We start from the raw sequence: 13,915 nt of genomic DNA, 5'->3' as shown, positions 1-13,915 counted from the left end.
TATTATTGTTTTAGCTTTAGTAATCTATAATAACCGTGGATTTGACCGGTAAAAAAATGTTTTTACTACATATATATATATATATATATAGTGTCATAGTATTACTCATGTTCCTGCTCAATCTGGATTTGATTTCAACTACAATACTTATAAAACCAGTCTATATAAAATAGGCTATTAAGGAGCAGAGTATTGAAGAGAAAACACTTCACTGGATTGAAATAAATGATCAGTATATTTTGTATTATTATTTGAATATAGAATTTATAAATTAGCCACCAATTCAGCGAAATGTAAAGTAGTGAATTGCCATGAGATTAGTCTGAGATTAGATTAGATTAGTCTGCCCTGAATACTTAAAACACTGTTTTTTATGACATGCATAGGGTTCAACCAGATATGATAAATAATAATAATAATTATAATAACAATAAACATAGTTTAGTTGTTTGCCTTTAAAGTTTGCATCATCTACATTATTATCCTGCCATAAAAAAATTATTCTCAGGATGTAAAAAGCCTATATGTAAAGTAACCTATAAGTGTTATCCAAACAAATCATAAATTCTTTGACTTTCACTCCTCACTTAAAAAAAAAAAAACAAAACAAAAAAAAAAAACAAAAAACACATTTTATTGACTTGTTTGAAATTTTATTGAAATTTTTTTTAATATTATATATCTAAATGTTATATAGTACTTTACACTTAAACTATTCTTTTATTAAGTTACTGCATTGTTACATTTTAGGTGAGGCTAAAATGTTCAAATAGCTTTTGTCTTAATTAGAAACATTTATTATTATTATTATTATTATTATTATTATTATTATTATTATTATTATTATTATTATTTATCATTTCAAATTTTATTTAGTGAAATGTTTTTTGTTGTTGATGTTGTTGTTTTTATTTTTATTTTTATTTTTTTTTACAAATGTGCTTGTGATATCTTAATATAAAAGGCTTTTTTACATTTTGTTAACAGATACTTTGCATTCAGACAATTGGTGCCATTAAAAGCTAACTACTATAAAAGAGCTTGATGCTCTGAGATTTTCAGCTCCATTTATTGAGATAAGCATCATGTCAATCTCTCTGAACTGCTCATGCTCTACTCTGGATCAAAAGAGGACATTGAGGACAAAACAAGGAGCCTGAATGCTTACGAATGATGTGACGTGTTGTACGAACGCAAGGTGTGCGCGAGGCGCCATCTATTGGTGTGTTCAGTTAAATGTCAATGTCAATTAATAAAACTGAATAAAACCTACTTGAATAAAACACTTCCTTGTGTTACGGTAAGTTGGGAGTGTCTTTGATGTAAAAACTACATTTCCCGTCATGCATCCACGCGGGTAAAACTACTGCCTCCACGTGTTTTCACTAACATCGCGCGGTGCACGAGACGCTACAGCACAGATCTCAGATTTACTCAGTTTTACCTGCAGCATGGCATCCGAAATAGGTAATCTTGTGTTTTGTTTTACCTTCTGCACGTTGTTGGCTGCAAACCAAACACTTTGTGTTGTGTTTGTTTTGTTGGGAGCTGTGTCGCAGTGTCTTTAGCTGTCGCATAACTTACTTTACTTACATTAAAATGAAACTTCATAGACAATTTCAGATTTAGAAAAGTTTGTAACGTTATTTGGTTCTCATCTAGAAACAATAACAAAAAAAAAAAACATTGGTAATCCTATGCTTTTTGACACTACCGTGATGGTGCTATATGCTAATGTATTTGAACTGGTATGGCTCCAGGAACACCATAGTATCTAAGTATTGCTGTTTTCTAAACCCTGGTATCACTTACCATATGTAAAGTTACCATGTTTTTTGGGACAAGGTATAAAGGTAATACCATGGTTTTCTTTGAAATACTACCCATGCAGTGATGGACGAATTTCAGTTTTAAACTTTTTTTTTTTGTTGTTGCATTAATTGTAGTACCACTGATTATATGGAAGTACCTTCGAGTTTACTGTCAGAAATAGTACTGTTACAGTATGTAATGAAGTACCATGGTATCAACTAACTGATTCTGTCATTGTCTTACTTTATGAAGCCTGGATTTCTGCAAAAGTGATGCGTCACATGCAGTTGAAGTAGTTAAAGGAAACCATCCTGCTGCACTTGCTAAATATCAGATGCATTTTCTTGTGATATGACTAATTGATGATCTCTTTCAGCATTGCTGAGTGTTTCTGATAAAACCGGACTGGTGGAGTTCGCCAGGCGTCTGGTATCAGTGGGTCTGTCGTTAGTGGCATCAGGAGGCACGGCCAAATCTCTCAGAGATGCTGGACTCACTGTCAGGTAACACTTTTTTTTTTTTTTTTTTTTTTTTTTTTACTGCATGTCATTTAAATTTATTTATAACTGGTGTGATTTGTGTAATAATAAAGCAGTGACTAAATCTTGCAGGTATATTTGATTTGGGGGGGGGCTTTATGTACCCCTGCTCACCCTCTTGTCATTTTAAAATGGTGTGTGTGTGTGTGTATATATATTTAATTTTTTTCTTCATACAGGGATGTATCTGATCTCACTGGATTCCCTGAAATGCTTGGAGGAAGAGTCAAGACCCTTCATCCTGCTGTCCACGGCGGTATTTTGGCCAGACAAACTCCCTCTGATAAGGCTGATATGGAAAAACTAGGGTTTAGTCTTGTCAGGTAATACTGTTTAGTAAGCAAACCATTCCAATGCTATCTATGTAACAGCGGTAATACCATGGTACTTGTTTTGTAAGTTCTGCTTTATTGATTCTAAATTCAGGTCATGTTATTTCATGAATGATCGTCTTGTGACACCAGTGTGGATATAATCAGTTTTAGTGGTGCTAACACGCTTTCCATTGGCTCTTTTGTTAGAAGTGGAGACTCAGCATGGGTAATCTAATCACTGATAATTCAAATAGTGCCGCTGTGGTGTAACAAAAAATCTTCATCTCACTTACTGGCTCTCAGCCATTTAGAGAGACGTTTGATTGGCTGACAGGGTCATATGATCACTGTAATGATGCAGTCTAGTTTAGCAACTTCTAGTCTGCATATTTTTGTTAATTGTAGTTGGTGCATTTTTAAATGATTAAATCAAGAGGAAAGACAGTAGTGCGTAATATTTATGTGAACTTATGTTTTTCAAGTGGCTGTGTGCAACCTTTACCCGTTTGTGAAGACTATTGCATTCTCCAGTGTGACCGTGGAAGACGCTGTTGAGCAGATTGACATCGGTCAGTACACCGTTAATGGTTCACAGGGATTTGATTAAAGGGCTTAGAATTGACTCCTTGTTTAATATTTGCTTTGAATGGTTTTTGTATGTTTAAGAAATGTGATGATGCATTTCTATAGAGGAAAACTTTTAAATGTGCTTTAGAGTAAAGATTCTAAGCAATATTATAAGCGTAAGAGTGAACTAAACTAGGAAATTATGCATTCAAACGAAAAAGAAAATATATCTTACACAGAGGGGGAAAAAAAGAAAAATTTTTGCATAAGTAACCACTTTTCCTCCCAAAATTAATCTTCATTGTTGTCGTTATTTAAAAAAAAAAAAGCATATTAACTTTTGCACCCAATACATGCGTATATGGCAGTGTTACTTTAGTATAATTTCTATTGATACAAACATGCAAATACTTTGATTTATTAGCATTTGAAGTATAGCATAGTTTTAGTTTTAGTTACATACAATTTTAGTTTTAGTTACATACAACAACACTGGTCTATGGTGCTAATTATGAATTGAATTTTGGGAAAATGTGCTTATTTTTTTTTTACTTGATAGCCTTTGAGAGATTCACCCGGTTAACAAAAAATGTCACCATTAATCCCACAATCACATTTAGGAGGAGTTACTCTTCTTCGAGCGGCAGCTAAGAATCACGCCAGAGTCACTGTGGTCTGTGATCCGTCTGACTATGATGTTGTTGCCAAGGAAATGGAATCCTCCGACAACCATGATACCACGGCGGAAACCCGCAAGACTCTTGCACTCAAGGTAACCATGACAATCCTATCTGAAAGGAGGTTTAATTAAGCTTTGACATCCCACTGACCTTTGCATATCCCAAACTCTGTGAACTTCACCTGACGTGATCTGAACCTCCAGAGGAGGATTTTCACCACTAATAAAATTAATGTTCAGATTAACTGTTTGATTAACAGAACAGATTCATTTTAATGTAATATTGAACCATACCACAGGCCTATACGCATGAAATGGTGTAATATGATATACTGTCCGTTGGTTTCACAGACAAGGCTTAAGGCTAGTCCCATACTAAAATGCATCTTCAAACTGTCTCAATGGAAAATAGCTTGCTCTGACATAGCTTAAAATATTTAAGTGTCTTTGTTCTTTGTCAAGATGAACACCTGTAATGTTTTCTTCTAAGGCATTTTTATAAAAGCTGCTTAAATACCTTAATTTAACTAAGGCCTAGTCCTGGCTTAAGATAAGCCCCGTCTGTGAAACCGGTCCTATAATACATAATATACTACATTGTAATTCTAAATGAATGTTTTTAGATGCAAGACATGAATAGCTAGTGTTCTGAATTTTCTGGTAAAACATGTTCAGACATGCACAAAGACTTGCTGTTAGCATTAAGCAATAAGGCGACCCGTATCCAGTTCATGCTTTCAGGCCTTTTACCTGAAACAAACAGTAAACTTGGCCTATTAGTCATACTTAACATAATTGAACAGAAATTGTTTTTGGTCCCACAGTTTAAATAGAAGGGGCATTTGGACACTTTTGGGGGAATTTTTGCCCTGCTTAAGTGCTGACCCATTGACTTTCTTATGTTTAGCTGTGCTGATAACCCTTTAAAATAAACAATACAGCTGTGAGATCATGAGGCGTTTGCATGTTTTTGATCAGATTGGGTTTCAGATGATTGCTGAAGATGAGGAAAATTGCAGCCAAAGTTCAAGCATCAGTGTTCTTGTGACCTTTGAAAAAAATAATAATAATAATTTGTATAAATATTGTAAAATGTCTTTTTTTTTTTTTCCTGTGATGGCAAAGCTGAATTTTCAACATAATTTCTTTCAGTGTCACATGATCTTCAGAAATCATTCTAATATGCTGATTTGCTGCTCAAGAAACATTTATGATTATCATAGTTGAAAAAAAGCTGTGCTGCCTTGTATTTTTGTGGAAACTGATACATTTTTCAGGTTTCTTTGATAAATAGAAAGTTCAAAAGAACAGCATTTGTTTGAAATGGAACACTTTTGTAACATTTTATCAATTTAATGATTTCTTAAAGTATGAATACAATTTTTTTTTTTTTTTTTTTAACCATAGCATGTACTTTTACATACAACGGTATGAAATGTAGCATTTTAAATAATGTCAGCAGTTTTATGTAAGTGTCTCATCAAATTATCATAACATTAGCAGCCCTTCTCTTTAGACATCAACCCATAAACCCATTGATTTATTTTGATCAACAATTAACAAGGACCCCAATTTCAGTTGTTCAAGTGTGAATTTAGTTAACTTGAAATGTGTGTGTGAATTTATATTTGTAATATCTCAGGCCTTCACACACACCGCTCAGTACGACGAGGCCATTTCTGATTACTTCAGACGTGAATACAGTCGAGGAATTTCCCAGCTGCCCCTGCGGTACGGCATGAACCCCCATCAAGCACCTGCTCAGCTCTACACTCTACGCCCAGCACTTCCACTCACCGGTATGTAGGACCACATATACTACTACCAGATCAATATTCAACCACAAAACAGAGAATATTAATATTCCTCTACATTTCTGACTTGTTCTCAGTGCTGAATGGATCTCCGGGCTTCATTAACCTGTGCGATGCTCTGAACGCCTGGCAGCTGGTGAGAGAGTTGAAGAAAGCTCTTGGGTTGCCAGCTGCCACTTCATTTAAACATGTCAGCCCTGCAGGTATGTATGCAAGTTAAGCTCATGTCTTGTAGAGTTTCAGGAAAGGTTTTAGACTTTTTAAGCATTTGAGACCTTTCAGGAGCTGCAGTTGGCGTCGCTTTGAGCGAAGATGAGGCCAAGGTGTGTATGGTGAATGACATGCTCCAGGATCTCACCCCTCTCGCCACTGCATACGCCAGAGCCAGAGGTGAAACTTCTGTCCATGCATCTTCATTTTTTAACTTTAGTATTAAAAAGAATAGAAGAATGCATAATCAGGTGTGTAGTTTGGCATGTTTAAGCCTAAAGTGTGGGAAAAATTTTAAAATATCTTGTAGGTTCTGACAGGATGTCCTCCTTTGGAGACTTCATTGCTTTGTCTGACATCTGTGACGTCCCTACTGCCAAGATCATCTCCAGAGAGGTGTGTGAGAACTTTTTGAATCACGTCTAAGAGTTCTTATTAGCCTCTTATTTAACAGATGGATGTATTTGTAAATTTTATACAAAACTTGAACCCATTTCTTTAGGTTTCAGATGGGATCGTTGCTCCTGGTTATGAGGAGGAAGCGCTGCGCATTCTCTCCAAAAAGAAGAATGGAAACTATTGCGTCCTTCGGGTAAACCATGCTTGTTCATTGATTAAAGAGAGACGAGAATTGTTACTTGACTAAGTTTGCTCCACCGTTTCCCGTAACATTTTCTTTTTGGGCTTCTTTTTGTGATTATGCAAACAGAAGGTTTGGGGTCAGTAAGTCTCTTGTGCTCCCAATGACTTCATTTATTTGACCATGAAAACAGTACTTTTGTGAATATTATTACAATTTAAAATAGCTGCTTTCTATTTTAAGATATTTTAAAATGTAATTCATTCATGTTATGGCAAACCTGAATTTTCAGCATCATTACTCCAGTGTCACATGACCAGTGTCACATGACCAGTGTTACATGATCCTTTAGAAATCACTCTATGCTGGTTTGCTGCTCAAGAAACACTTCTTATATGTATAAATATGATGATTATTATTTTTTTTTAAATACTATTATTTTGTTACAATGTAAAAGTCTTTACTGTCACATTATTAATTTTTCAGAAAAATTTTTTTAAATAAAAATGGCTGGCCTCAAACTTATGAATGGTACTTCAAGGAATACTCAAAGCCCATGTGCTTCAACTGTAAGCCTGCATAATGTAATGTATGTTTTTTTTGTTTTTTTTTTTTAAGATGGATCCTGAGTATGAACCTGATGAAGAGGAGGTGAGAGTGCTGTTTGGTTTGCACCTCAAACAGAAGAGGAATGGAGCTGTCATTGATAAAGAGCTCTTCAGCAACATTGTGTCAAAGGGCAAGGTGAGAAACACTATTATTGTTTTATTTGTGTAAGTTCTGATTTTAATTAGGCAAATTGATCAAAATGTTTTCAATATGCATTTGATTTTGTTACACTTGTGAAATATACTATTTGAAACCATATTGTTTAGTAAAAAAAAATCTAATTTTGAATTGCAATTTGTTTGGACTGGAAAGATGGCCATGATATTAATGTTAATATGTATAAAAAATAAAAAAGTTTTTTTTTTTTCTTTCCCCCTCTCCATGAAAGCTCTCTGAGAGTGCCCTACGAGACCTCATTGTAGCCACTATCGCAGTGAAGTACACTCAGTCCAACTCTGTGTGTTATGCAAAGGATGGTCAGGTAACCAAAAACTTTAAAAACAAAACGTTTTAATTTCATTTAAATGCCAAAACATGTAAATGGTTGATAATGAGTTATAAAAAATTGTGTACTACGTGTGTGTGTTTGTTAGGTGATTGGCATCGGTGCTGGGCAGCAGTCTCGTATCCACTGCACTCGACTGGCAGGAGACAAGGCTGATAACTGGTGGCTCAGGCACCATCCACGAGTGCTCAATATGAAATTCCGCAGCGGAGTTAAGCGTGCAGAGATGGCTAATGCCGTTGATCAGTATGTCAGCGGAACAATTGGAGAGGTAGTGTATACAAAAATTGGTTTTGTACTGGTCATAGAGGGATGTATTGGCCAGCCTAGTTAACTGGGCAAATATTTGGCTTGGAGAATATTTTTGACAAAAACCATACTTGACAAGTTCCAAAAGCTACAGTACTTTTAGTGAATAATGCACATTTTCTGTTTTCAAATAATTTGTGGACCAAACATGATTTAGTTTGTCATTTTTGTTCTCCTAATGCTAATGAAATTTTTTTAATTCTTTTTTTTTTTTTTTGAGTAAAAGCAGTTCTTGGTATGTTATTTTTCAGATATGGAAGTTTGGAAGGGTCTGTTTGACGAGGTTCCTGAAACACTGTCAGAGGTTGAGAAGAAGAACTGGATTAGTTCTCTGCAGGCTGTGGCCCTCAGTTCAGATGCTTTCTTCCCCTTCCGGGACAATGTTGACCGTGCTAAACGGGTAAGCGCCCTCTGCTAGTGTTTATTCAAGCTTAAGTCATTATTCATGTTTTATGCACCTCATCAAATTAGCTTGTTGCTGTATTATACATTCCTTATGTTTCTTAAGATGGCATATAAATTGTGCATAAAAGTGACTGTGGTTGAAGTGGTTTTCTATTTGTGTGTGATTTTTAGAGCGGTGTGGAGTATATTGCCGCCCCCTCTGGCTCTACTGCGGATGAGGTGGTTATGAACGCCTGCAATGAGCTGGGTATTACCCTGGTGCACACCAAAATCCGTCTTTTCCATCACTGAAAAGCACTTCAAAACATTCAGTTGAATACAAATATCCAACTAATTTCACTGTTACGAAAGTATAAGGTTTCTTTTTTTTTTAGATGCACATCATTTACTGTGATTACAGGTTGCTATGCATATTTCATAACTTAGTCTAATAGCTAGCCTATCCACTTTGGCACTCAGTAGTTTGAATTTTGCAAAGTTTCTCTTTGTACTCGTATCCTAATGCCAAGAGCAAAGTGACATTGTTGCTAAATAGTTAGGAACATTATTCATACATGGCTTCTTTAATACTGATATGCTCAGAATAAGATAATCCACTTTTTTTCTTTTATATCTTTTCCTTGCATAATTTTTCCATGCCGTCCTTGTTAGGAGCTGCTGTATGAAACATTTGCAATGTGAAATTGTGTCCATGCACTTCCTGATGCATTCCGTTGTGCTGCCCAAGAGCATTACAAAATAAAAACACAAATCAGATATAATAGGTTGTCATAGATTCCATCAAGGGTTTATTTGCATTTGTTGACTTTTTTTTTTTTGCAAGGTTTGTGTACTTTAGAACCTAGTTGCAAAATAATTTGTTTTGAGTGACATTTTATAAATACAATTTGTCATGAGTCTTGCAATATATCAGAAAATGGATTTAACAGTAGTGAGAACTGGCTTAGACAGCAGAACAATGACAATCAAATGAGACAAATATAACATTCTATACAGTCCAAACACTTCTGAATGAAGGGGATAAATACTTAAAAGAATTTAGAAAATTAAAATTTGTATCAATCTAAAAACAGTGCTGACTCTTAATAATCATTGAGCCATGTTGGAAAAAACATTGAGACTTAATTTTTGGTACTTCGGTGTACCCCCAGTGGTGCTCTAACATTTTTATAAAACAGTGCTTATTTTTACTACTTAGTCTCATAATTGCCTCTATATCAATTAATAAAGTCTGAAAACCTCTGACAATAATGGTAAGGTAGTTTATTGTAAATTTAATTGATTAGAAAGCTATATATATATATATAAAATCTCTTCACACATGAACAGAGAAAATGCACTTTCCTGTTATAGTTTTGGTTTCAACAAATGATTGACAATGTTGACAAATGGGTTTAACTGACTGCAATAAGAAATATCTTGTTTTGACATTGCAGTATTTTTTTAAATTGAAATGTATAAAACACACTAGCAAACAAAATTGTAAAAGCCATTGAAATTCCTCAACCAAACAACAGCCAATTAAAGGCTGTAAATAAATGCAGCTGTTGCTATGGCATCACAACAGCTGCTGTAAAGCAGCAGCTGGACGGCAGTGGAGACATAACAAACAGGGAGGTTTTAAAGCAGTATGTGATTAGTATGTTCTCATATAAAATCACATCTTTATTACATGCCCCAGTGAAATGATGCATGAGGGGGGCAGAGGGTCATGGTGCAGTTTGGCCAGAAATAATTTTACTCTCTGGGTTTGGCGTTAGCCACAGCATCTGCAAGAAGTTCAGGTCTGAGACATTCAATGGGGCACTGAATGTTCTGGAAGAACAAAGGGGAATATGTTATGTAATGAAAAACAGAAATATTTGTCTACATACAGGTGCTGGTCATATAATTAGAATATCATCAAAAAGTTGATTTATTTCACTAATTTCATTCAAAAATTGAAACTTGTATATTATATTCATTCATTACACACAGACTGATATATTTCAAATGTTTATTTCTTTTGATTTTGATGATTATAACTGATAACTAAGGAAAATCCCAAATTCAGTATCTCAGAAAATTAGAATATTGTGAAAAGGTTCAATATTGAAGACACCTGGTGCCACACTCTAATCAGCTAAGTAACTCAAAACAAAGGCCTTTAAATGGTCTATCAGTCTAGTTCTGTAGGCTACACAATCATGGGGAAGACTGCTGACTTGACAGTTGTCCAAAAGATGACCATTGACACCTTGCACAAGGAGGTCAAGACACAAAAGGTCATTGCAAAAGAGGCTGGGTGTTCACAGAGATCTGTGTCCAAGCACATTAATAGAGAGGCGAAGGGAAGGAAAAGATGTGGTAGAAAAAAAAGTGTGTACAAGCAATAGGGATAACCGCACCCTGGAGAGGATTGTGAAACAAAACCCATTCAAAAATCTGGGGAAGATTCACAAAGAGTGGACTGCAGCTGGAGTCTTCAAGAACCATTACACACAGACGTATGCAAGACATGGGTTTCAGCTGTCGCATTCCTTGTGTCAAGCCACTCTTGAACAACAGACAGTGTCAGAAGCGTCTCGCCTGGGCTGAAGACAAAAAGGACTGGACTGCTGCTGAGTGGTCCGAAGTTATGTTCTCTGATGAAAGTAAATTTTGCATTTCCTTTGGAAATCAGGGTCCCAGAGTCTGGAGGAAGAGAGGAGAGGCACACGATCCATGTTGCTTGAGGTCCAGTGTAAAGTTTCCACAGTCAGTGATGGTTTGGGGTGCCATGTCATCTGCTGGTGTTGGTCCACTGTGTTTTCTGAGGTCCAAGGTTATACCAGGAAGTTTTAGAGCACTTCATGCTTCCTGCTGATGACCAACTTTATGGAGATGCAGATTTAATTTTCCAACAGGACTTGGCACCTGCACACAGTGCCAAAGCTACCAGTTCCTGGTTTAAGGACCATGGTATCCATGTTCTTTATTGGCCGCCAAACTCGCCTGACCTTAACCCCATAGAAAATCTATGGGGTATTGTGAAGAGGAAGATGTGATATGCCAGACCCAAGAATGCAGAAGTGCTGAAGGCCACTATCAGAGCAACCTGGGCTCTCATAACACCTGAGCAGTGCCACAGACTGATCGACTCCATGCCACGCCGCATTGCTGCAGTAATTCAGGCAAAAGGAGCCCCAACTAAGTATTGAGTACTGTACATGCTCATACTTTTCATGTTCATACTTTTCAGTTGGCCAAGATTTCTAAAAATCCTTTCTTTGTATTGGTTTTAAGTAATATTCTAATTTTCTGAGATACTGAATTTGGGATTTTCCTTAGTTGTCAGTTAAAATCATCAAAATTAAAAGAAATAAACATTTGAAATGTATGTCTGTGTGTAATGAATGAATATAATATACAAGTTTCACTTTTTGAATGGAATTAGTGAAATCAACTTTTTAATGATATTCTAATTATATGACCAGCACCTGTACATTCAAATATGTCATATATATTGTCAATGCACAATTCCCAAAAATATAACTTTTTTTTGCCTTTTGAAATGCTTGAATGATTGAAAGCCGATACTCACCGTCCTCTGGCCAGTGTTTAAGCGGACAGGTTGGAGCAGGTCAGGGCTGATCTCAGCACCAGGCCTTCTGCAGTTCTCACATCGCCAGCCCTGAGGAGCAGCACATAAACCGTACAATCCATTTCACCAGAGTCAAAGCATATGAATTTGAAACACACATTTACATGTTTTAAAATGTTCTTTCTTCAATTTTTGGCATAAAATACATTCTGGTCTTACCTGCTGTCCGCCATAGCATGTGCAAGTGCAGATGGCCCCTAAGTATTCTTTCTGCCACTGGTTTCCAACCTGGTACATCTTTCCGTCATCGTAACATGTGGAGTCATCTATAACGAAATGCTAGATTTTTAATTTCACTGATTGGAATAAACTTGACTGTACAGTGTCTGTTTAGAGGAAGAACTTACGTGGTTCGCACTTGAACTCTCCTTTGCCATTGCCCAAACATGTGCAGCTCATCAAGTGACCGTTTTCTGCCCGTCGCTCCCACTTTTCACCAATGCGATAGTTGTTTCCATTGTCATGACACCATTCTGTGTAAAAAGTGATATTTAGAGTAGATACACTCAAACAGGATTGTCTACAAGAAAAAAATCCACCATTTGATCTCCAAATTACTCACTGGAAGAGTCACATCTGAAATGTCCACTTCCCAAACCTAGACATGTGCACCAGAGTTTGAAGCCGGTGTCAGACATACGCTCCCATTCCGCTCCGACATCATGGTGAGTAGCTGTGAAGGTGTCATAACACGAGTCCTTGCTAGATGAACTATCTCCTGGAACTGTTGGTTTTAATGGGAACAAAATAAAGAAACATTCAGACAAGCATTATAACCATGTGTATTTTTAAGCCTTCATCAGTGTCCGTTGATCCTTGACCTGTGTTTCCAGCGGTGACCATTTCCTCCAAAATTTTGTGTTTGAGGGCTCCCTTCAAGGCCTCCACAATGACATTATATGAGGCACCAGAGGTGAGACCGATCAGGGTGGCGCTTGTGGTTGTTCCTGGGACATGCATCTGCAAAACAAGAAAAGGTGAAGGGTAAGGTGATAAAGGAAGATTTGGGATACTTTCTTTTGCATTCATCTGAAGTTTCCTGTAAATCCTTCCTAGGTCCTCACCTGAAACATTTTCTCTTCTGGATTGGTAATGGGCTGACAGGACACAAGGTAACCAGAACTTTGTTGGTAGGGCTGCCATGAGATGGTGGTCTGGGTCTGGGCCTCCTGTGGTCTTCCAGTCTTGTCTTCTGGAAAACCAAAAGGATGGCCATCGCCAGGCCTTTCACTAACCTGAATAATTTGAGGCACACGACCCCCATCGGGTCCCACCTTGGGGATGTAGAATAGGGTCTCCCCAACTTGAGGCACATAAGGCTGGGGTCGGGGTTGATTAGGTTGAGGGATTGTTTGACTATGGGGAGGCTGGTAGCCTCTGTTGGGTTGACTGGGCTGATTATTGAATTCGGTGTACTCCACATGCTGCCCGTGTGCATCAGGTGAGTCATGCCCAGTGGGACCCACTGCATGAACTCTGTCAGGCTCAGGCACATCCAACTTGTCTGGGCCACCGTGGTGGGGCAGACCGGGCAGATCAGAGGTCAGCTCTGGGCGGGAAAAAGGTATTAAAAGCAAAGCAGCAGGTAAAGAGGCAGCCATAGTTGCATCTACCAGCCAGTAAAGCACTAAAGATTCAGTCAATTAATAACAGTACTTTCTGATATCATTTTAAAGGGCAGTTGGTTCAAGAATTTTCTCAAAATTCACCAATGTTTAACAGTTAGACATTGAGGATTATGTGCATTATATAGTTAAACCAACAGACTGAGAGTCAAGTTTCCTGCCCATTTGTTCAAAATTCCAGATCCAACTCTTTATTAAACATCCAATATGTTCACATTGGCTGTGGTTTTGTAATTGTTGATGGAAACTTTTGCATGAGGTTTGGTTTGGATATGGTGTAAGATTCATTCCAAGAATTACACTTCTCCTCAGAGAGAAACCATTG

At 36.9% G+C, this 13,915-nt stretch overlaps 2 protein-coding genes across 2 annotated transcripts in view; one reads left to right on the top strand and one right to left on the bottom strand.

Moving 5' to 3' along the window:
- The first annotated feature begins 1,309 nt into the window (after positions 1-1,309).
- LOC109049282 (bifunctional purine biosynthesis protein ATIC) lies at positions 1,310-9,104 on the top strand. Its single transcript, XM_042717000.1, has 15 exons — positions 1,310-1,467; positions 2,189-2,315; positions 2,531-2,674; positions 3,146-3,234; positions 3,853-4,004; positions 5,554-5,710; positions 5,803-5,928; positions 6,008-6,115; positions 6,246-6,331; positions 6,438-6,527; positions 7,134-7,259; positions 7,513-7,605; positions 7,718-7,901; positions 8,184-8,338; positions 8,515-9,104. Exons 1-15 carry the CDS (start codon positions 1,452-1,454, stop codon positions 8,632-8,634), a joined length of 1,773 nt encoding a protein of 590 aa, XP_042572934.1. The 5' UTR covers positions 1,310-1,451; the 3' UTR covers positions 8,635-9,104.
- LOC109104153 (fibronectin-like) overlaps positions 9,105-13,915 on the bottom strand; it is a 26,079-nt gene continuing 21,268 nt past the window's right edge. Inside the window, 7 exon segments of the mRNA XM_042717001.1 lie at positions 9,105-10,158; positions 11,906-11,995; positions 12,125-12,231; positions 12,313-12,438; positions 12,528-12,689; positions 12,787-12,925; positions 13,030-13,514. Coding sequence (XP_042572935.1) covers positions 10,081-10,158; positions 11,906-11,995; positions 12,125-12,231; positions 12,313-12,438; positions 12,528-12,689; positions 12,787-12,925; positions 13,030-13,514 — 1,187 coding nt within the window. The 3' untranslated portion in view covers positions 9,105-10,080.

The sequence above is a fragment of the Cyprinus carpio genome, chromosome B1, assembly GCF_018340385.1.
Source record: "Cyprinus carpio isolate SPL01 chromosome B1, ASM1834038v1, whole genome shotgun sequence".
Classification (NCBI taxonomy): Eukaryota; Metazoa; Chordata; class Actinopteri; order Cypriniformes; family Cyprinidae; genus Cyprinus; species Cyprinus carpio.
This window is presented reverse-complemented; position numbering and strand designations above follow the sequence as displayed.